General features: G+C 32.7%; 1 protein-coding gene and 1 pseudogene across 1 annotated transcript; one reads left to right on the forward strand and one right to left on the reverse strand.

Moving 5' to 3' along the window:
• The window catches only part of LOC120122896, a 35,025-nt pseudogene extending 12,551 nt beyond the window's left edge, over positions 1-22,474 (forward strand).
• LOC120122891 (cysteine protease ATG4-like) lies at positions 1,623-7,711 on the reverse strand. Its single transcript, XM_039141936.1, has 9 exons — positions 7,622-7,711; positions 6,637-7,250; positions 6,483-6,568; positions 6,296-6,346; positions 5,796-6,175; positions 3,447-3,585; positions 2,246-2,301; positions 2,093-2,163; positions 1,623-1,988 (listed from the first exon to the last, which is right to left on the reverse strand). Exons 2-9 carry the CDS (start codon positions 7,109-7,111, stop codon positions 1,783-1,785), a joined length of 1,464 nt encoding a protein of 487 aa, XP_038997867.1. The 5' UTR covers positions 7,112-7,250; positions 7,622-7,711; the 3' UTR covers positions 1,623-1,782.
• Positions 22,475-23,023: the final 549 nt, after the last annotated feature.

The following is a 23,023-nucleotide window of genomic DNA, read 5'->3' on the forward strand; positions in this document are numbered from 1 at the left end:
AGATTATTGAAGTTGTTTGGATTTCAAGAAGATTGTTTTGTTGAACAAATTAACTTTAAGACTTTATTATGTTCATATAGCTTATTTATGATTTATGTATGTTTTTGTCGTATTCGAATAAATTAACTCTAAAGTTGCAGGTTATATTAATGAATTTTAAGTTGTTATTATTGTTGTTTACTTTTTTTTTTACATTCGTTTGTTGTGTTCGAATAAGTTTTTGTTTGTTTGTGTTATTCGTTTATGCTCGTTCGTTCGTGTTCGTTTATGTTCGTTTATTATTTAAATGAATGAACATGAACAAGATATATTCCTTAGTGAACGAACATGAACAAAAAAAATTGTTCGTTTATGTTTGTGTTCGTTTATGTTCGTTTATTTATTAAATGAACGAACATGAACATACCTCCGTTCGCGTCTGTTCGGTTCGTTTACGGGCCTAATCTTTCCAATTGATTAATGAATGAATTTGAGCACATGACTTATCCCAATAAAAGGAAAATATCGCGTGTGATACATTTAATATACGATTAAGAAAATGTATTATTGATTTTATTATTATTTTTAAATAATAAAATCAATAAAAAATTATCGAAAACATTATTATTTCTATTGGTTTTGTTATTATTGGGCACTTTATCGATTTTGTTAGCATATTTAGTAAAGCGTTATCGAATTTATTATTTTTCTATTGATTTTGTTATTATTTGATGCTTTATTGAATTTGTTAAAAAATATTAATATTTTAATAATAATTTTTTACCCAATAAATGACAAAGTTGCAGTCAAACTTTTCTTTATGCTATATTCCATATTCCCACACCTCATACTTAACGCTCGCCGTCTCCACTTTTTATTACCAATCACCTAATTATTATCGACTTCTGTTTTTTATCATCTTTTAATAGATTAATTATTAATATTATGTTTTTTTTAAAAACAGTTATCAAAGATTAAAACATTAATATAGATAGCGACGAAATTTAATATAATAATACATTTAATTTTAAAATTTATATATTCTATTAATTTAAGTTTAATTTAAAAATAATTTAATAAATTTAGTTTTTCAATAAGAAAATATATATTAAAAATTAAAAACAAGATAAATTTAACAGATATTAAACTTGAGATCTAAGAATAAATCAACACTTAGCCATTATATTAAGTTAAATAAGTACTGTATAATTAATCAAAGAATACTTTATTAAATTTTTTAAGTAAAATTAGTATTTTTTTATCATATTTTGTTTTTATAACCGTTGAATTAAAATTTTCAATCTAACTAATAATTTTAAAATTTATATTTATATATAAATATATTTTTACATATGTAATTCAAATATTTTTATTAAAAAGTTAATAATTAAATTATATTAAAAATGTAAATAAAATCCGAATCAATACGCTAGTTACTGTTAATATGCACTTGTACTGTAACAGAAATAATTTGTTCATGGGTACAATATTGATAACTTTAATATTTATAATTATGTTATAATAATACCGGATTATAATTGAAGTTCCTTTCAGTCAAAACCTAAAAGACATGTTAATAAACCTCTTAAAGCAGCTTCCTGCGGTCACACTTTCCTTTTACAATATAACCATTGTGTAGAATGAAATGAAATCAACAGTAATTGCACGTATCTTACAAATCAATAACAGCTTGGCAAATAGTTTTGAAATTTAGTGAAAGAATCATTGTAACCCAAAGTACTAACCTACAAATGTTGTAATCAGTATACATAAATAATCCGGTCAACGATATAGAAACCTCCATCACAGGATCTGCCAGTCATCCTCGTTACTGTTTTCATCCTCCCCATCAATGGATTTATCTGCTTCAACCTCCCCCGCATCGGCCATTGTATTGCCTTGGTGAATTCGCTTTAAAGAACCACGTGATTGAGCAACAGTAAACAAGGGGGCGCCATTTGATTCCTCTGCTAGTTTGGATGCCCGGGAACAAAAATCGTCGAAATCATCTGCCAGAACAAAGATAGAACAAGCTCATTTCATAGTCCATAAGTAGCCTGGTCCAAACATATGCCGTAATATTATAGAATACGAACAAGATAAACGACAAAACCTTTGTCTCGGCAGAGAAATCCAATTGCCAGGGACGGATCAATTGAATCCAGAGGAATGTGTCGTATGGTACTGTATCATATAATAAACACAAAATTAAGGGGAAAAGAACCAATGCATGTAACAAGTAAATTAATCAGAGAAAGGAACTCACTCGCAGTGATAAGATGATGTATCTGCCTCCAGATTGTCCGGACTAAGATTAACTACCTGGCAAAAAAGATTTTCCATGTCACTACAACTACCATGAACTCCTAAATTTGATTTTGACCCAACTAAGATAACTATACAGCAAACAAACTATCTGAAGTCAAAAGCACAGAGTTGCGGGAAACTATTGCTCAGCTAAGAACATGACTTCGAAAAGTAAAGAATGAGTCGTTTCTTTAAGCAATTATTGTTACGATATATCAAAACATAAATTATGGTGAAGTTCAATTTTGAAAATTTACACAATATAGCAATGATATATAAAGTGAAATCAATGGACAAAGCAATGATATATAAATACAAGTAATAGCAAAAAGAAAAAAGGAAAGAAAGAAAAGATAACGTGACTGTCTTCTTGTTTTGTTATTATCTCTTACGTCTAGCTAAGTTCGACTATCTCGACACCATTTGAGTCACCTGTTACACTTGATCTGCTCTACATTAACTGAAAATCTTTGAGAAGATCCAGAATCATCATTAAAAGTCAGCTAAGAGTATTCTACATTGTTTTGATAAGTAAGTGACATTCTACATTGTCTATGCAATTATAACAATTATTTGTCCGGAAACTAAGTTGTAGAAAGGAAAGAGAATACAGAAATAAGTATTTATGGGTTAGCGATAAAAGCCATTGTAACTTTAGTTAAAATAGTCTTCCATACACATTAAACAACCATTTATAGTAGATATGTTAATATTTTAGCATTCTATTCTGCTGACTTCTATTCCATGCCAACTTTTTACCCTTGGTTCAGGTATCTTTTTCTTTTATTTGTTTCTACTGCAGTGCTACATCAGCAAAGGGATAGTAGAAGAAGCTTTAAAGTATGTTTCAGAATTTCACTATCATGCCTGAGGATGATGAATGATTTCACTATGTTTCAGGATTAAAAATTACCAACCAATTCCCCAACTTAAAAATATACGTTTAGTTTGTACAAAGATTTACATTATTTCACACAAGAGATCAGAATAAATGACTTCCAAAAGAGTCCCAGTGAAGAGAGAAAACATTTGTCAGCCACAAACCAAACAAGCAAAAGAAGTTTCACAGATAAGTCTACCAGTCTATGTACTTGTATCACATTTAAAAGAACAAGGGAATGAAACATATGAGTGATAAAGTAAAGCAACAAGGAATTTACCGGCTGAACATCATGTGGATCAAGGTAGAAAGCAGTTTCTTCTTGAATGCCAACAATGTACGTCGATGCACCTGGTTTCCCACCCAAAATGCCAAGGCATTGTGGAAAGGTGAACGTTGCTTGCAGTGATGGAATATACCTGAAAAAAAAATGCGAAATTCCAAGTGATAAGAAACATGAAAATTTGAAAAGGTGAATGTTGCTTGCAGTGATGGAATATACCTGACAAAAAGCTTTAAGAAATTCAAAGTGATTAGAAATATGTTGGTTTGAGTTCAAATTCGTAAATGACTGAAATAATGCTACTTGTTTCTGTGAGGGAAAACAATGAGTGCGAGTTTATTCTTACTACTTAAATAGAAGTATAATACATGTTTTACCAACTCCAAGTAAACAGTCACTTTTTTGACCAGCACAACAGTTGAGGAAAAATGTAATGCACTCACATGGATAACACCACCTTCCCTTTTAACAACTACTGGTTTTTCTTTCTTTAATATCTTATCGGATGCCATAAGAACCCGAGCCTCCAAAATCCTCCAACCATAACAAACCTCTTCTGCGTCCATTTTCCTAAGATATTGTCCACTTTTCTTCCTCATTCCATAGTAGAACGGCCTATGCTATGATCCAACCCAACCAACCAGTCCCATATCTCAACCACATCATCACGGCCTCTTTCTTTAGGATTTTCAACTCTCAGATCTGATCTCTCTCAAGAATCAAAAGTAGAGAAAATGAAACATAATCTAAAACACACAACCATGGAAGTGCTAAAAGAGATCTCTCTCTCTCTCCATACCACCCACAACTCAAGTTCAGGAATTTGTGAACAAGGGTAGTTTAAGAGAATATTGTTTCTTACCCAGAACCATTTCCCAGTTTTATTTTAATTGAAGCTCAAATTTATAGAATTTAAGATCTCTCTCTCTCCATACCACACTAATAATAGAGACGTAGAAGAAATCAATAGTGGCTATAGCATTACATTATAGCCGTTATTTTCTGTTATGCTGATATGCAAGTAAATCACCATTTGTGCCTCAATTGCAGTTAAGAGCAATGGTGAAGGATGCCACTACCACTATATAGTGCGTGCTATGCCACAACGCCAACAATATTTAACATCATGTATATTCCCTAGTTATATGGTTAAATCAACTACTTTTCACAACTAAACATAATAGATGTCTTCATATTACTTAGTATTTACTCTCAGTTGACCACAAAACTGGAAAGTTATAATGACCAATTAAGTTTAATCATGCTACTTCAACAGAAAAACAAGCATAATCAATTTGAAATAGAAGAGAAAAGCATTCCAAATTCCAATCATCTCCTCATTAAAGAAGGATAAACTAAAGTCACAGTAAATAACTCTATTTTGTGTTAAACTGTAGTAAAAAAGTAAACTATTAATTTCTCATTATTGCTTATCGATGAGTTACAAGAAAAATATGACATTTATGCCCACTTCACTCTGAAGCATAAAGATACTAATTCTCATAAATAGAGTTTATCTGGGGGGAAATCATCTATCCAGTTAGGTACCATACAACCAAAGCAGAGCAAATCCCCACTAACCACTTTTTGAGCTCATACAACTTCACAAGGCTATCCTAGGATAACCATTATCCGTCTCCACAAATGTATTCTTTGATTGCTAAATCTCAAGGTCAAAGTGACTCAAAATCAGAAAATAGCTCGAGATTCCTTGAAACATATTATTGAACACTGCCAAGAGCAATTAAAAATTACAGTTCTACTGTTTGACACTAAATAGCATAAAGATAAAGTGACACTTGGAAATCAAGCAGACCATTCTATGCCCAGAAATAACTTTAGGGCTACACATCGCCTAATTTCTAAGCAGGCGCATCAACAGTGGTGGGATTTTACCAATAACTCCAGTAAACTCCACTAAACAAGTACTACCATTTAAAGAAGTTGGCATTTGCAAGACACAATGCACTCATCATCTTCACTATAGTCACGGCTCAGGAGTAAGAAACAACATCCATTTTATGATGAATTAACCCAGAATTGATCCAACGCTGTTACCTAAGAAACTTATGAATGTGCCAATTTGACTAATTAGCAACAACTAGGTGTAAGAAATCCCATCTTCTCACTGCTCAGTGGATTAGTGCAGTATTCAATAATACTTAAAGAGGAGGTCATGATTTTAGCAATCATAGGTGTCCTGGAGATTGCACCGGACTGAAGAAAATTTCAGTGATAAAAACTAATTGATACAAACATGACAGATCAATTTACACTATGAATTGTGTTTGACGGATCTATCAAACACAAAACAATAAAATGAAGAAATGTCATAACATCACAAACCTGGGATTTACTTTGTCAAGTCCAAGAACCAAGGGTACAAGTAAAAGAATAGGTGTCCAGTCATCTTGGTGTCGTGAAAATTCAAAACAATGTCTAGAAGCATCTTCAACACAGAAAACTGGAGCTCCTCCTCTCTCACCATCTTCATCACCAGAAACAACATAAACAGCCATAGGAAGTACCAGGCGTTCCAGGTCATTTTCCTCCCTCTTACTGCGAACAAGAGATTCCCATGAGCGACACACGGCATATGGGCCTACCCATGACCCAGCAGCAAGTCCATAAGTCTTTCCAGCTTTAATAAGATTGTGGATGGAGAATGCTGAGGCCTCAGAATCACCAAACTGATGCAAGATCTCAATATATGCTTGGTCAAATGGCTGCATAGAAAACAAGGGGTCAGAGAAGAAAACACTTTACTTTTTGTGTCAATTAGAATCTAAATCTAGCTGAATAAGAAGAGAGAGAAAAAAACAGGCATCGAAAATAAATCGAACAACCTTTTGTGAAGGTTTTCGCCAAGATCTCCCCAATCTATGAAACAACAATGCCTGCAAGGGATGAAAACCAGTACATGAACTAGCTAAAATAAACCCAAGACAACAGGAAATGTCAATTCTCATGATGAAAAGTCATACCCTAGTGCTTGTTTGAACATTTTCAAGAGAAAAATAAAATAAAAATAACCTGTGCAATAAGCATCTGGCTACTTCGAAGCATGCAACCCCAGCCGGCATCACTTGTGATTTTTGTATCGCCGATAGCATCAAAACCTGTTGGCACACAACTTAGAAAACACATTATCACCACGCATGCTGTGAAGAGTGAACTTGATAAATACCTTTACGATATGTCATCAATATTCGTGACGAAAAGTCATGTTTGAATGCAACTAATCCGTTAGTGGCATCTACATCTGCAGATGACTCCTGTGAAATTTTATAGGACAGGCCTAGAAGCCATATGTCACTAGTTGAGCTAGACATTCCAATCTTGCTCGGCCCCATAACACGTTCATGAATTCTCCTCATCGAGCCACTGGAGACAACCCTCTTCACAGCTGCTGTCCACCCATTTGTTTTAGAAAATGAGGCCTTCTTTTCACAAGCCAAAGTTGATGATGATGACGTGGATGACTCACTAATTGTGTCAAAGACAGAGAAAGCAGAAGCAAAGAAATTTGACCAAAGAGAAGTCTTTGAGAACTTAGAGTCGCTGGGACCTGGTTCTGATCCAGTTCCAGAGGTAGGTGAGCTGTCAATAGAAGTTTTAGAAGGGCGTTTCAGATAATCATTCCTCTCATGAAAACCCTTCATTACCTACTCATGCAGAAAATTATAGTTTCAAGCGGGAATAGGCAAAGCATTTGGCAAAACAGAGATTCCAGAAATCTACTATAGTTTCAAGCCCGATTTTAATACTGCACGGCACGGCAGCTCCCTAGCTAAACGATACCTGAGACAACAAAAACGAAACAAAAATTCACACAATCGTTAGGCAAATCAGAGGTTCCAGAATTCTATTACATAATTGAATCGCACACGATCCAGAACAAGGATTGTTGGCGATCTAATACACAAATTCAAGGTATTCACAGATTCATTTGTACAAGCAAAGAAAAAACTGAAATCGGAATCGAAACAGAAAGCAAACATAGAAAGCATCCATCTCAAACAGAAGAGAACACATTACACGCCGGCCTGATTGAAAAGTGATGAGGGTAACTGAAGATTGAGAGCGAAAGCGAGAAGGAGAAGATATGGGTAGAAGAGGAAGTAAAAGAGAATAAGAAATAAAATTGAACTGGGAAGGAAAGGAACACTTACAGAACCAACGTGGAGAAGCAAGAGATTCAACCAAAGCATAATGTCATGATCTTTCAGACTTAGAAGCTAGCCGAAAGAACAATAGACACGCGATTACCATGTGGTTGATAGAGGTGTCAGCAAATGTCATTGGTTTGGGCTTATGGCCCTTTTTATCTTGGATGCGCCTTATTTTGCCATGGACCATGATGGTGCAAGTTCAGTAAAGTGAAAAAACTTGCAAATATATATCTTAGACCAAGATTAACCTATATTAGGATGATTCTAAAATTTAAGGTTTTTTTTATTATTTATTTTTTCTCTTTAAAAATTAGTGACACGGCATCAGTTTATCGGTGTTTGAAAACTTGAATTTTTAGGATAATATAATCTCGGTTTAATGTATTAGATTTTATTTAAGGGAGATAATAATTGAACTTGATTTGATTTTAAAAAATATATATTATAATTAATATGTATTATTTAATTATTCTTGTAACACTTTTATTTGATTTGAAAGTTTAATCGAGAATGAAGACTGATTCAAGTAAAATTTGATCACATTCTTTCTGTCAAAGACAAACCAAAGTATTAAGGATCATAATACAAATAATTTAGAATTTATGGCAAAAGAAGCCAAACTAAACAAATTCTTAAGGCTATTCAACTAATTTTCAACTTTTAAGACCTAGACTTCGATACATGATCGATACTCTATGTCATGTCCCGCGCTGCTGGTATCATTGAAGCTCAGGCCATTTGCTATGGTGTCCGTTTGGCGGTGGATCATGGCACCTCTGGCTGCTGTCGTCGAAAGTGATTCATTGAACGTTGTTCAACAGCTTGCAAATCCAGCCACTGATCGTTCGATCCTCCGGTTCCATCTACTTGAAGCACGAGTATGTATATTAGATCATGTTAAAATATTTTTTTTATAATAATTTTTAAACATTTCAAACTATCTTTCAAGTCACTAAATTGTACTAAATCAAGCCAAAATGTATCATAAGTTACTTGAGCAAGTTTCATGTATATATGAGTCATATAAACTAATTTACAAGTCAAGACTATCATTAATGATCACTAGATTGTGTTTATTAGATCATGTTAAAATATTTTTTATTATAATAATTTTTAAAGTTATAAAATAATTATTAAAGTTATTAAATCATTACAAATTTTATTGTAGTGCTAAACCAATTTTCATAAAAAAAAATATGAGTAATATAATTAACTGTCGCATTAACATGGAACAATTGACTTTTATTAAAAGATTTTAGAAATATGAATATAAAATTTAAATTAATTAATTAAAAAATAAATTTAAAATTATTAAAAAGATAAAATTATCTCTTAAACTTAATTTTAATTTAATAAGAAATAAATTTAAAAACTAATTTCAATTATAAAAAATATTATTTTTCTTAAGTGATATAAGTTTAAATAACTTTATCCGTAGGTATAAGTAAATTTAATCAAATATATCATAAAAATATAACAATTTCATAATCAAACTTAATTTTAATTTAATAAGAATTAAATTTTAAAAAAAATAATTTCTATTATTTTTTAAGTGATTTAAGTTTAAATAACCTTATCCGTAGATATAAGTGATGTAACATCCTCCATACTGGGTTAGTGATCAAATTGTGAAATTTTAAAATTTAGTGACCAAAGTAGATAAATTGAATAGTTGAAAGATTTAATGGGAATATTTTGTGTAGGATCAATTAACAAAGAAGGAGGAAATAAAGGGGTAAATGAGTCTTTTAATAGGGGAAATAATTAAATATTAGATGATGATATTTAAATCCACGTGGAAGGCAAATGGAGAGAACAAAAGTTTCCAGATTTCTCTTCTTCTTCACTTCTTCTTATCCATCGTGAGACCAAGCTAAAGGTGAGTTTTCTTGTTGATCAAATTCTTGATGAAATTAAGATTTCTTATTGATCCTTAGATGATAACTAAGCTTAAGGAAAGCTTAGATTATCTTAAAACCATAAGATGAGAAGTATATGAAGAATTAAAGAAATGAAGTAGAAAAGTGAAATCTTGGATTAGAGTTCATAATAAGAATTAGAAGTGGGATTTGACTTGTCATAAAGCTAACTAAGAAGTATGAGGTGTTAGAATTCAAATTAGAACATGTTGGAATTTGGGTTAGATTCTTAAATTCTACATGGAGAATTGGATTTCTAAGTTTTAGAGGTATGAAATGGATAATAATTAGTTTAAGTAAGAGTATGCAAGTTAGGGATATAAAAAAGAGGTGAAATATAAAGTGTAGAGAAGATTATAAAGAAATTTTCGTGCTTAAAATAACATTTCTGGGCTATGTGCATAGATGCACATTCAATGTGCACCGATGCATCAAGGATAAATCCCAGAAATTGTTCAAGGTGCACCGATGCACATGAAGTGCATCGATGCACTCTTTTAAAATACAAACATCGAATGCCATCGATACATGCATAAGGAGTGCATCGATGCACCCCATTAAATACAAACATCGAATAGGATTTATGCATCGATGCATGGTGTAGTGCATCGATGCATACCTCAATTAAAAGATGAAAATGGCTTTTCTTTTAGCCTAAGAAATGATAGCTGAGAATATACTAATTAGTATACTGATAAGTATCAATGAATTACTATGTAGATATCGAGCCTAAACGAGTTCTGGAACAATCGACAAGTAGGAATGATCGAGGGAAATACAAAGAAATCTAGGTGAGTGCATATGCATAGCATGAATATAGTATTATAATCAGTTCTAGACTTATGATAAATCTAGATTCAATATTTTGATACATGATTACATTCCATATTATGAAACATGATATGAGTTTATACCATATGCATTATGTGACATGAATATGCAGGAAAAAGTTATATGAGTTATGTGATAAAGGTATGGAAAATAATATGTCTACGTGATACAAATTATGTGAATTGTGAAAGCTCATGTTATGTAGATGAGAACTATAGGTATAGTTGGCATGCCAAGGGTAGAGGGTCTACGCGGTCCTTCGGGATATATATATTCTTTGGAACATGTGTGAAGTATTGTGAGACACATACTTGATCCCTAGTATATGTATATGATTCTTAAGGAATGATATGTGGTCCTTATGAACATTATTATATGGCACTACGGTGCAATTCTACGCGGCACTCCGGTGCAATTCTACATGACACTTTGGTACAATTATACGAGTTGTGGTGACAGCATAGTGCACAACCTCACAATACTCACATACCTTAGGTTCTCAATATGGTATCATGGGCTAATGAAATTAATAATGTGAACTTATGAATGTGAATTTGATAAATCTATGTGTAAGAAACATGGTTATGGTTATTGCATTGTTTACATACATATTATCATTGCAACCCATCTCATTTTGGCAATTCTTTTATATTTTATTGTTATTATTATATTGCCTCACTAAGTCGATGACTTAGCGTGTGAGTGTTTCACACGTAGGATCCGATAAAGTAGACGATCGAGGTTAAATAGCTGGATAACATTACTCCTGTAACTATCAGATCAGAAGCAACTTAATAAGTAGGTCATTTTGTTATGTAAATGGATGTTGGCATGTAACTAAAGGGTTAAGTTGTGTATGCTCTGAGTATTTTGGTAAAAGTGTATTAATATATATATTATCGTATTTTCTTAATATAAGTTCAAATGTTGTGATTTTGTAAGAAAGATGTTTTAAAAAGGTAATATGACACCTCGGACTAGTATCTGGGTCGGATACGGGTTGGGAGTGTTACATTTAATGGTGTCAGAGCTATGGTTTAGCCGATTCTAGGCATAAACCAGAATCTGTAGAGTCTTTAAATGGAATACATGCCAACAAATAGTGAGAACTTCTGATCTAGTATAGTATGAGTATGTTGTTTTACTAATAGAATAATGTGTTTATTTTATTAGATGTCCGGACATAGTAGCTCCCGAAGTGAAGCGGGAGAAGATAGGCCTGCTGAAAGTAGTAATTCACCTGCCCTGGCCAGGCAAGGTGAAGGATAGGCATCTCAGGGAGTGCCTGTACAAGATCAAGACACTTTCTTCAGGATATTGGATGCTATTTTAACGCGTCTTCAACCTCCTGCTCCACCAACTCAAAGAATGAATATAGCAAAAGAGTTGAGAGGTTTAGGAGCTCCCGAATTTAAGGGAAAAGCCGAGGAAGGTCCGGTTGCGGCGGATCTTTGGCTAAATGATTTGAAAATCATGTTGGATGGTCTCCACTGTTCTGAAGAGGATAAGTTAGATGGAGTTGTCTCGTTGCTGAGGGGTTAGGCGAGGATATGGTGGACGAACATCACCATGAGGATGTCCAGTGACCAGTTGACTTGGTCTTTGTTCTTAGATGAATTTAAAAACAAGTACATTAGAGATCAATTTATTCGGCAGATGAAGCATGAGTTTTTGAATTTGAAACAAATGAACCACTCTGTATATGAGTATGAATGTGAGTTGAACAAGCTGAGTAGGTTTGCATCTGAGCTTGTACCTACTGAAAAAGAGGCTTGTGAATGGTTTGTGGAGGGCTTACACCCTAGATTGAAAGAGATGATGATAGTATTGAATTTTTCCTCGTTCCAAGAGGTGATCAATCGTGCCAAGGCTCTTAAAAGAGCTCAGAATGAGAGATTCGGGGATTTTAGAGTTCAGACATCAAAGAGAACGAGTGCTTCTTCTAGCTCAGCACCACCAAAAAGAGGAAGCGACTCAAGATTTCGATCAAAAGCTAGATCAAATCTGTTGCATCATCTGCTAGGGGAGCAAGTCAGGCAAGACCTAGACAGACGTAGTCAGTGGGATCTGGTGTTAGGAGATCTACTTCGAGTCAAGCGAGACAGTGTTAGCACTGTGGGAAAAACCATTCTGGGGCTTGTCGGATGGCTGCTGGGACTTGTTTCCGATGTAGAGATGCCAAACATTTTATCCGGGATTATCCATTGATGGTTGGTGAGCCTGCACCATCTGAAATAGTTGGTTCTGCCTCACAAAGAGGACGAGGAAGTGGCAGAGGAAGGAACCCGTCTGAATCCTCTGCTCAACCTGAAGTTCGGTCAACCACACGAGTGTATATTCTAAAGACAAGTGAAGACCATGATGACCCTGATATTATAGCAGGCACTTTTCAGCTGTACGATAAATTAGTATTGATACTGATTGATCCAGGTTCTAATTATTCTTACATTACGAGTAAGTTAGTAAAGGAATTGAGGATTTCCTTAGAAGCTACGAGTAATGAGATTATACTAACTAATCATTTAGGCCATAGTGCTTGGGTGAACAAAGTCTATAAGGGGTGTCCTAAAAAGATTCAGGGAATTGAATTCCCTGCTAATCTGATGAAATTACCCTTTGACGAGTTTGAAGTGATTTTGGGAATGGATTGGTTGTTCCGTTACAATAGAGATGTTAATTGCAGATCGAAAAAGGTAACCCTGAAGAGTCTAGCAGAAACAGAGATAAGTGTGAGTAGTGAAAAGTTTAATCCTTTAGCAAATGTAATATCAGTAATGTCAGCTAAGAAGCTGTTGCTATAAAGATATCAAGGATTTCTTGCAAATGTGATAGATTCAAGAGCTAAAGAAAAAGGATTGAATGAGATTTTAATAGTTCGGGAATTCCCTGATGTTTTTCCGGCTGAGTTGCCAGGATTACCTCCAGATAGAGAGGTAGAATTTCAAATTGAAGTAATACAGGAACTGCTCCAATTGCAATGGCACTTTATCGGATGGCTCCGAAAGAATTGCAAGAGTTAAAGAATCAATTGCAAGAGTTGTTAGAAAAGGGATTTATTCGACCAAGTGTGTCACCTTGGGGAGCTCCAGTGTTATTTGTTAAGAAGAATGATGGATCAATGCGTCTTTGTATTGATTATCGACAGCTTAATAAGGTGACCATCAAGAATAAGTATCCCCTTCCGCGCATTGATGACTTGTTTGATCAGCTAAAAGGAGCTTCAATATTTTCGAAGATCGATCTACGTTCGGGTTATCATCAATTGAAGATCCAGGAGAAAGATATTCCGAAGATGGCTTTCAAAACGAGATATGGTCATTATGAATTCATTGTAATGCCCTTCGGAGTAACGAATGCACCTGCTGCTTTCATGGATCTTATGAACAAGATTTTCTGCCCTATTTGGACCAGTTTTTTGTTGTCTTTATTGATGACATACTGGTGTACTCGAAATCAATTGAAGAGCACAGCGCACATCTGAGGCTAGTTTTGCAAATTCTCAGGGATAAGAAGCTTTATGGGAAATTGTCCAAATGTGAATTTTGGCTAAACGAAGTAATTTTTTTGGGGCATGTGATCTCAGCAGATAGGATTAGAGTGGACCTTCAGAAGGTTAAAGCTATAATGGACTGGGAAGTTCCCAAGAATGTATCTGAAGTTCGGAGTTTCCTGGGGCTTGCCGTTATTATCGAAGATTTGTTAAGAATTTTTCGATGACAGTGCTGCCTTTAACGAAGCTGATGAGAAAGAATGTATCGTTTGTTTGGACTTCTGAATGTCAAGAAAGTTTTGAAGCTTTAAAGAGAATTCTGACAGAAACTCATGTATTGGATTAACCAGAATCTGGCAAGAATTTTGTCGTATACAGTGACGCGTCCCATAACGGGTTGGGGTGTGTATTAATGCAAGAAGGGAAGGTGGTAGCGTATGCATCGAGACAGTTGAAACCACATGAAAAGAATTACCCCATCCATGATTTAGAAATGGCTACAGTGGTGTTCGCCCTCAAGATTTGGCATCATTATCTGTATGGAGAACAATGTTATTTGTATAAGGATCATAAGAGCTTGAAATACATGATGACTCAAAAGTGCTTAATTTGAGACAAAGGAGATGGGTCGAGTTTTTGAGAGATTATGATGTGATAATTGACTATCATCCCGGAAAGGCTAACGTGGTAGCAGATGCCTTAAGCAAGAAACGTTTACAGTCTTATGAGCTATGGATGCAAGATTATCTTTAACTGGAGATGGTGGTCTTTGTGCAGAGTTAAACTTAAACCAGCATGGTTTGAACGAATAGGAAATTGCAAAGTAAAGATGAAACGTGTTTGAAAAGAATTGAGCAAGTAAAGAAAAAGATTAAAGACTTTGAGGTTAAGTCAAATGGAAATTTGTATTTTAAAGGAAGAATTATGATACCCGAAAATGAAGATTTGAAGAAAGAAATATTGACAGAGGCTCATTGCAGTCCATTAACGATGCACCCGGGTGGAACCAAGATGTATATGGATTTGAAGGATCGATTTTGGTGGCCAGGGATGAAACGAAGCATCACCGAATTTGTGTCTAAGTGTTTGATATGTCAACAAGTCAAAGCTGAGCATCAAGTTTCGTCAGGATTATTGCAACCGCTTTACATTCCTCAATGGAAATGGGAAAATGTTACGATGGATTTTGTTTTGGGGTTACCCTTGACTCCAAACAAAAGAATCAATCTGGGTAATTATTGATCGATTGACTAAGTCAGCGCATTTCCTTCCGGTTAGAACATATTTCTCTATGGAAAAGTATGTTGAGTTTTATATTAGAGAAATTATTAGATTGCATGGAGTGTCTGTTTCCATAGTCTCTGATCGAGACCCTCGATTCACTTCTAGATTATGGAAATCTTTGCATGGAGCGTTAGGAACTCTTTTAAACTTTAGTACGACTTTTCATCCTCAGACTGACGGGAAATCAGAGAGAACTATTCAGATCCTGGAAAATATATTGAGAGCATGCGTAATGGAATTCAAAGGATCATGAGAAAAGTATTTACCGCTGGCAGAGTTTACTTACAATATAGTTATCAGTCCAGTATAAAGATTGCCCCATACGAGGCATTATATGGGAAAATGTCGTACTCCATTAATTGGTATGAACTCAAAGATCGAAGTGTTCTTGGTCTGGATTTAATTCAAGATATAGAAAAAAGTTCGAGAATTCAGCATAACCTCAAAGTAGCCTCTGATCGGAAAAGTCCTATTCTGATCTTAAAGAAAAGAGATTGAATTCGAGGTTGGAGATAAAGTTTTCCTTAAAGTATCCCCCTGGAAGAAATATTACGTTTTGGTCGGAAATAAAAGTTAAGTCCTAGATTCATTGGCCATATGAAGTTGTTAAGAGAATAGAACTCGTGGTATATCATTATCCTTGCCACCGAAAGAGAGAAGATCCATAATGTCTTCCATGTGTCTATGTTACGAAGATATAGGTCCAATCGGATCTGACATATGAAGAAGAGCCAGTGAGAATATTGGATTATGAAGTAAAACAGTTGAGGAATAAAGATGTTCCATTGGTCAAAGTTCTCTGGAGGAATCACAAAGTAGAAGAAGCCACGTAGGAACATGAAGAATATATGCGATTTCAATATTCTCATCTGTTAGTGCAATGAAAATTTGAGGACGAATTTTCTTAAGGGAGTGAGATTTGTAACATCCTCCATACTGGGTTAGTGATCAAATTATGAAATTTCAAAATTTAGTGACCAAAGTAAATAAATTGAATAGTTGAAAGATTTAATGGGAATGTTTTGTGTAGGATCAATTAACAAAGAAGGAGGAACTAAAGGGGTAAATGAGTCTTTTAATAGGGGAAATAATTAAATATAGATGATGATATTTAAATATACGTGGAAGGCAAATGAAGAGAACAAAGTTTCCAGATTTCTCTTCTTCTTCACTTCTTCTTATCCATCGTGATACCAAGCTAAAGGTGAGTTTTCTTGTTGATCAAATTCTTGATGAAATTAAGATTTCTTATTGATCCTTAGATGATAACTAAGCTTAGATTATCTTAAAACCATAAGATGAGAAGTATATGAAGAATTAATGAAATGAAGTAGAAAAGTGAAATCTTGGATTAGAGTTCATAATAAGAATTAGAAGTGAGATTTGACTTGTCATAAAGCTAACTAAGAAGTATGAGGTGTTAGAATTCAAATTAGAACATGTTGGAATTTGGGTTAGATTCTTAAATTCTACATGGAGAATTGGATTTCTAAGTTTTAGAGGTATGAATGGATAATAATTAGTTTAAGTAAGAGTATGCAGTTAGGGATATAAAAAAGAGGTGAAATATAAAGTGTAGAGAAGATTATAAAGAGATTTTCGTGCTTAAAATGACATTTCTAGGCTATGTGCATAGATGCACATTCAATGTGCACCGATGCATCAAGGATAAATCCCAGAAATTGTTCAAGGTGTACCGATGCACATGAAGTGCATCGATGCACTCTTTTAAAATACAAACATCGAATGCCATCGATGCATCGATGCATAAGGAGTGCATCGATGCACCCCATTAAATACAAACATCGAATATAATTATGCATTGATGCATGTGTAGTGCACCGATGCATACCTCCATTAAAATATGAAAATGGCTTTTCTTTTAGCCTAAGAATTATAGTTGAGAATATATTAATTAGTATACTGATAAGTATCAATGAATTACTATGTAGATATCGAGCCTAAACGAGTTCTGGAATAATCGACAAGTAGCATTGATCGAGGGAAAGACAAAGAATCTAGGTGAGTGCATATGCATAGCATGAATATAGTATTATAATCAGTTCTAGACTTATGATAAATCTAGATTCAATATTTTGATACATGATTACATTCCATATTACGAAACATGATATGAGTTTATACCATATGCATTATGTGACATGAATATGCAGGAAAAAGTTTATATGAGTTATGTGATAAAGGTATGAAAAATAATATGTCTACGTGATACAAATTATGTGAATTGTGAAAGCTCATGTTATGTAGATGAGAACTATAGGTATAGTTGGCATGCCAAGGGTAGAGGGTCTACGCGGTCCTTCGGGATATATATATATATTCTTTGGAACATGTGTGAAGTCTTGTGAGACACATACTTGATCCCTAGTATATGTATATGATTCTTAAGGAATGATATGTAGTCTTTATGGACATTATTATATGGCACTACGGTGCAATTCTACGCGACACTCCGGTGCAATTCTACGTGGCACTTCGGTGCAATTATACGAGTTGTGGTGAAACATAGTGCACAACCTCACAATACTCACATACCTTAGGTTCTCAATATGGTATCATGGGCTAATGAAATTAATAATGTGAACTTATGAATATGAATTTGATAAATCTATGTGTAAGAAACATGGTTATGGTTATTGCATTGTTTACATACATATTGTCATTGCAACCCATCTCATTTGGCAATTCCTTTATATTTTATTGTTATTATTATATTGCCTCACTAAGTCGATGACTTAGCGTGTGAGTGTTTCACACGTAGGATCCGATAAAGTAGACGATCGAGGTTAAGCAGCTAGACAACATTACTCCTTCAACTATCAGATCAAAAGCAACTTAATCAGTATGTCATTTGTTATGTAAATGGATGTTGGCATGTAACTAAAGGGTTAAGTTGTGTATGCTCTGAGTATTTTGGTAAAAGTGTATTAATATATGTATATTATCGTATTTTCTTAATATAATTCAAATGTTGTGATTTTGTAAGAAATGTGTTTTAAAAAGGTAATGTGACACCTCGACCCGTATCCGAGTCGGATACGGGTTGGGGTGTTACAAGTGAACTTAATCAAATATATCATAAAATATAAACTATTTTATAATCAAATTACATTTTATAAGACATCTTATAAAATCAATGAGAATTAAAAAAAAAAAACTCCCCATTAGAGAAATGTATATATGAGTCTTATAAACTAATTTACAAGTCAAGACTATCATTAATGATCACTAGATTGTGTTTATTAGATCATGTTAAAATATTTTTTTATATAATAATTTTTAAAGTTATAAAATATTATTAAAGTTATTAAATTATTACAAATTTTATTGTAGTGCTAAACCAATTTTCATAAAAAATATGAGTAATATATTAACTGTCGCTTAACATGGAACAATTGACTTTTATTAAAAGATTTTAGAAATATGAATATAAAATTTAAATTAATTAATTAAAAAATAAATTTAAAATTATTAAAAAGATAAATTATCTCTTAAACTTAATTTTAATTAATAAGAAATAAATTTAAAAAATAATTTCAATTATAAAAATATTATTTTCTTAAGTGGTATAAGTTTAAATAACTTTATCCGTAGGAATAAGTAAATTTAATCAAATATCATAAAAATATAACAATTTCATAATCAAACTTAATTTTAATTTAATAAGAATTAAATTTAAAAAATAATTTCTATTATTTTTAAGTGATTTAAGTTTAAATAACCTTATCCGTAGATATAGTGAACTTAATCAAATATATCATAAAAATATAAACTATTTTATAATCAAATTACAATTTTATAAGATATCTTATAAAATCAATGAGAATTAAAAAAACTCCCCATTATAGAAATGTAAATAAAAAAAGTATACAATTGCAAGAATTTTATTTCTACTTTTTAAACTAGAAATTATATTTAAATAACATTTAACTCAAAATAGGATTTTGCTACACTTGCTACACAATATAAAATAAATTTTGAGATAATGTCTCATCTAGTATAATTTATTTTTAATTAAATAAATAAAATTACATTTTCTTTATTTAATTAAATGGCTTCATTTTGCCTCGTCTATTTATTTTTCTCTCAATAATTTCTTATTAATTTAATTAAATGAAACTAGATAAGAACTTTGTTCAATTAATATAAAACAATATGAGAGAAGGATTATGAGTCTGTGATATATGCATCGTAAAGGAAGATGTTATGAGCTTATAAAGTTGCCGACTCATTGGCCGGCTGATATATACTTATAAGCTAAACAAGAAAATTATAGGAAGCAAAAAGAGTTCTTGTTTGCGTGGGTTTGTATTATCCAAGGCCATTGCTGGAACTTTGAAGGGATATGAGGGGTCAAAGCCTAATTCAACAGCGCCTAGTACAGAAGCAGCGGCGGCGGAACCCTCGGCACCACCCATTTGAGAAACCTTCGTCCCTGCAGACCAGACCGCAGTTGTGATTGCTCGCACATACTCCCTTAAATGTACGGCTCTTTGACTCGCAAACTCTTGCTTCCGATTGCACCATCATGTCTCTAAGAGTAGGAAAACACAGATGATCAGAAATGGTTAAAGATAACAGTAATAAAAGAGGAGGGCATCAATGAGAAAGAGGGTTTATATACGAGAAGCCAAAATGATGAGCAGCAATAAGAACATCCTGAAGAGCTTCTTGTCTCCATGCCGGCAACTAGATGGCGATCTTTTAGATGCGTACCTGAGATATTTTCCGGTTGGATTGTTGCTTTAGGTATTTGATTATTACATATAGACAAGTTCTGAAGTTGAGGGAGGGAAGTGGCAGCAAGGCAGCTTGACAAGTGGGTTGATACTGTGCAAAGAGCTCTATTACGTGTCCTGAGTAGCGGAGTTTTTGTAACCAGACAACGTTCAACGTGGGTTTCAGTCGGTTCTCTTGTGTTATCCAGCTTGGTTAATTCATTCATTCAATATATTCTCTTCTCTTTCTAGTAGTGGTCTTGCGAAGAGTTCAATCTCCCTTGTTCCAAAATTATAATAAAAACCCAAAATTGTACATGCATTGTTCCTTTCATATTCTTTCTCTGCATTCATAAAAATGTCACTGTTGTCTGTGAATTGTAAGTGTAAGAATGATTGTTTTGGGATAATGTTTTGAATCCCCATTATCAGACCTAAATCTTCAACTTTCTCCATCATGGGTTTTGACATTTATTGTAATTTTAGATTTTTATTATAATTTTTTTTTAAAAAATGAACATTTATTATAATTTATCAAAAGTACAAATCATTATTTTAATCTATACAAATGGCCTTTATTATAATTTACAAAAGTTTATTTTTTATTGTATTTTATAAAAAGTGATCCTTTATTATAATTTTGTTAAAAAATTATGATTTTTAATACAGAATTTTAAAAAGTTTAAAAATTCTAGACAAATTAGTTATTAATATAAATATTTTATGATTAATGAGATAGCTAATTGTCATCCATAAGAAGTATATAAGTATAAAATGATGTAACGTAATATTATCATTCATACTATTAATATTAATAAATATTAATAGGTAATGATATATTATGATACTACTAATATGATGATATTCTTTTCATCATTTATGTAATAAAATTTTATATCATTTAATGATATAATAAGTTGTCATTAATATAAATAATAAGATTGGTCTATGATTGTAAGTGTAAGAATGATTTATGCATTCTTTGATCGCTCTATATTATGTTTATTCCAAAAACGCCGCTATAGATCTAATCTTTTACAACGTCTGTATCAAAATCGCCGCTATAAATCTGATTTTTTACGGCATTTGTTCTAAAAGCGCCGCTATAGATATTGACCTTTTGTAACGTTTGTTTTAAAAAAACGCCGCTATAGATCTTGACCTATTGCGGCGTTTTTTATTCTCAAACGTCACTAACTTTAGCGGCGCTGGTATGACCGGCGCTTCTTGCGACGTTTTTCCTATTGCTTTTAAATATTGCTTTCTATTGGTATTGCTGATGTAGAAAACTTTGTTCTACGCATGGGATTTAATGAGACATCTTTTAAGTTTATTACACTTATTGTATTTCTTTTATTAAAATTATTAATATCATAATTTTATAAATTATCAATTATCAGTGAATTAGAAAATAATATATATTTAAAAGTAAAGTTAAGTATGTTTAATTTCATTTTTTTAAATTATATATCATTTTTTAATTTATTGACAATATCATATAAATATATTATTATTATAATATTTTATGAGTAAAATTTAAAATATATGTACAATGTACCTTGGAAGAATAGGACATGCAGCCTACTTGCAATTACTCCTGCACTGAATATTTTAATATGCAATTCCAAGTGCAAACAAAACCTTGAATCAATGGAAATATGTTGGTGAGGACATGGCCCCTTGAACTCAAAGGAACAATCCAACCACTCTAACAGTCAATCTGGAACATTTCTAGTCCCCAGTACATTATTAATAACATAGCTCCTTTCTTCTATCTTTGTCATGTTTGAAATGGTAAGGGTTACGTATCGTTATTTTAATAGTATGATTATATAAAATAATGTTTATTATAATTCTTCTTAATATTAATAATATACTCCGTAGACAAGCTGTTCGATATAATATCTCAAAGAAAAACAATACTCCATTTAATCATTAAGGTATGAGGTCACTCAATAGATTCAATAACATTTTTTTAAAGATAAGAATTATATAGTTTAATTGAAAATAATACCATTAAGAATATTAATAGATATTTAGTTAAAACTATTGTAAGCGAAATATAGCAATGTATATAGTGGTGTCCAATGTACGAAGGCATGGACAACAACATTAATAGTACGTCGATACTCTAAACTCATATGTGAGTGTGATAGAAAAACAACAGTCGTGCTTCATGCAAATGGAAGCTGACCACGATTTCATGTATTCGTGCCATTCATAATCTATAAATTTATGATAAATTATTCTTCTTCTCGCCCTTAAAAATAAGTAAAAACCGAATCATGTAAAATTTCAAACAAAATGGATAAGCAATGGCAAGACCCGAGTTTAATTGTCTTAGCTGGGGAGGAGAACCTGTGAATGTCAAACTGCTCGCGCATTTAATCTGATCGTCGAATTTACTATTTTATAGGGATTTGGTTAATTGATATTTCAAATCAAAATTTCGTTCTCACGAGTGGAAACTTCAGTTGCTACTCCTACCTACCAACAAAATATGTGAGCAGCGCCATCGCATCTTTCAATAATTAAGAAAAGGTCCTATCTCCACAACAACAAACCACACTTTTTTAAGGATACACCTTCCTTCTCCTCTCATATTCAATCATAACCCACCATGCTTTAAAATTTGAACCAATAATTCAAATCATAATTTACAAATTGCTTAATTCATAAATCTGATGAGAAAGGTAAAAGAATAGATTTAAATTCGTGCACACCGATAAATTATGCAGCTCGAACTCAAATCATTAAAGGAGAAAAAAATTTCCTTAATCACTGAGACCACTCCAAAAGTTCAAATAGGGATGATTATTTAATTGTCAATTGATGACAAAATATTTTTAATCTTATATATAATTTTTAAAATTTAAATTGATTTCAGTAATGAAAGAAATATTATTTATCTTAAAAGACTTAAGTTCAAACAATTATGTCAGCAATATATATATATATACACGTTAATCACTTTACATTATTTAAAAAAAATTAAATTCACATAATTTTAAATAAAAAAGTATGAAAAGCTTGCGGGTAGATAACCTAACCCAAGAGGATCTCCAAAATTGAGCTTTAATTTTTCTTCTTTGGACCACAATAATTATCGTTGCTTTTTTCTTCTTTAAATTGAAAATGT

This window comes from Hibiscus syriacus, unplaced genomic scaffold, assembly GCF_006381635.1.
Source record: "Hibiscus syriacus cultivar Baekdansim isolate YM2019G1 unplaced genomic scaffold, ASM638163v2 tig00110388_pilon, whole genome shotgun sequence".
Lineage (NCBI taxonomy): Eukaryota > Viridiplantae > Streptophyta > Magnoliopsida > Malvales > Malvaceae > Hibiscus > Hibiscus syriacus.